Source organism: Macrobrachium rosenbergii, chromosome 41 (genome assembly GCF_040412425.1).
Source record: "Macrobrachium rosenbergii isolate ZJJX-2024 chromosome 41, ASM4041242v1, whole genome shotgun sequence".
NCBI classification, from domain to species: domain Eukaryota; kingdom Metazoa; phylum Arthropoda; class Malacostraca; order Decapoda; family Palaemonidae; genus Macrobrachium; species Macrobrachium rosenbergii.
In genome coordinates, this window is record NC_089781.1 from 25,130,899 (window position 1) to 25,132,880 (window position 1,982).

Below are 1,982 nucleotides of genomic sequence, written 5' to 3' on the forward strand. Positions count from 1 at the left end.
TTTGCTGTTCTCTGAGTTTTCCCTCACGAAAAGCCCTTTTTTTGGGAACTCTCTTTATTTCAATTTACCATCAGAGCTTTAGAAAACATTTCGTCTCTGAATTAAATGGAAAGCTTCCCGAGTCTTTGCTGACAAATCAGACTCTATAAAAGGATTTGGAAAAACTGAACAATGACACAATAACAGTTGTCGCGTTATTACTGTTATCATTAATATTAGTAACAGTAGTCCCAGTAGTCGTGACAGCAGTAATAGCTGTACGAGTAGCCTCAGCAGCAGCAATAATAGTGCTAACAGCCGTAGCAGCAGCAATAGTAGTGCTAATAGCCGCAGCATCAGCAATAGTAGTGCTAATAGCCGTAGCAGCGACACCAGTATTGTAATAGCCGTAGTAACAGCATTAGCAATACTAATAGCCATAGCAGCAGGAACAGCAATAGTAGAGCTAATAGCTGTAGCATCAGGAACAGCAGTAGTATTACAAATAGCCGTAGGAACAGGAGCAGTAGTAGTGTTACTAACAGCCATAGAACAGGAGCAGCAGTAGCATTACTAATAGCCGTAGGAACAGGCAACAGTAGCATTACCAATAGCTTTAGCAGAGCGGTAGTAGCATTACTAACAGCCGCAGGAACAGGAGCAGCAGTAGCGTTACTAATAGCCGTAGTAACCGGAGCAGCAATAGTATTACTAATAGCAGCAGCAGGCATTACTAAACAGGAACAGCAGCAGTAGCATTACTAATAGCCGTAGGAACAGGAGCAGCAATAGTAGTACTAATAGCAGTAAGAAAAGGAGCAGCAGTAGCATTACTAATAGCCATAGGAACAGGAGCAGCAGTAGAATTACTAATAGCCGTAGGAACAGGAGCAGCAGTAGCATTAATAATAGCCATAGGAACAGGAGCAGCAATAGTAGTACTAATAGCCGTAGGAACAGGAGCAGCAGTAGCATTACTAATAGCTGTAGGAACAGGAGCAGCAGTAGCATTAATAATAGCCGTAGGAACAGGAGCAGCAGTAGCATTAATAATAGCCGTAGGAACAGGAGCAGCAGTAGCATTACTAATAGCCGTAGGAACAGGAGCAGCAGTAGCATTACTAATAGCCGTAGGAACAGGGGCAGCAGTAGTATTACTAACAGCCGTAGGAACAGGAGCAGCAGTAGTATTACTAATAGCCATTGGAACAGGAGTAGCAGTAGTATTACTAATAGCCGTAGCAGCAGTAGTATTACTAACAGCCATAGGAACAGGAGCAGCGGTAGCATTACTAATAGCCGTAGGAACAGGAGCAGCAGTAGCATTACTAATAGCCGTAGCAGCAGCGGCAGTAGTATTACTAACAGCCGTAGGAACAGGGAGCAGCAGTAGCATTACTAACAGCCGTAGGAACAGGAGCAGCAGTAGCATTACTAATAGCCGTAGGAACAGGGCAGCAGTAGCATTACTAATAGCCGTAAGAACAGGAGCAGCAGTAGCATTACTAATAGCCGTAGGAACAGGATCAGCAGTAGCATTAATAATAGCCGTAGGAACAGGAGCAGCAGTAGCATTAATAATAGCCGTAGGAACAGGAGCAGCAGTAGCATTAATAATAGCCGTAGGAACAGGAGCAGCAGTAGCATTACTAATAGCCGTAGGAACAGGAGCAGCAATAGTAGTACTAATAGCAGTAGGAACAGGAGCAGCAGTAGCATTACTAATAGCTGTAGGAACAGGAGCAGCGGTAGTATTACTAATAGCCGTAGGAACAGGAGCAGCAGTAGTATTACTAACAGCTGTAGGAACAGGAGCAGCAGTAGTATTACTAATAGCCGTTGGAACAGGAGTAGCAGTAGTGTTACTAATAGCCGTAAGAACAGGAGCAGCAGTAGCATTACTAATAGCCGTAGGAACAGGAGCAGCAGTAGCAGTACTAATAGCCGTAGGAACAGGAGCAGCAGTAGCATTACTAATAGCCGTAGGAACAGGAGCAGCAGTA

At 44.1% G+C, this 1,982-nt stretch overlaps 1 protein-coding gene across 1 annotated transcript in view; it reads right to left on the bottom strand.

Annotated features, from left to right (window-relative positions):
* Positions 1-712: 712 nt before the first annotated feature.
* LOC136827061 (uncharacterized) overlaps positions 713-1,982 on the bottom strand; it is a 9,813-nt gene continuing 8,543 nt past the window's right edge. The window contains exon 2 of the mRNA XM_067084813.1: positions 713-1,982. This exon is cut by the window's right edge and continues 6 nt beyond it. Coding sequence (XP_066940914.1) covers positions 713-1,982 — 1,270 coding nt within the window.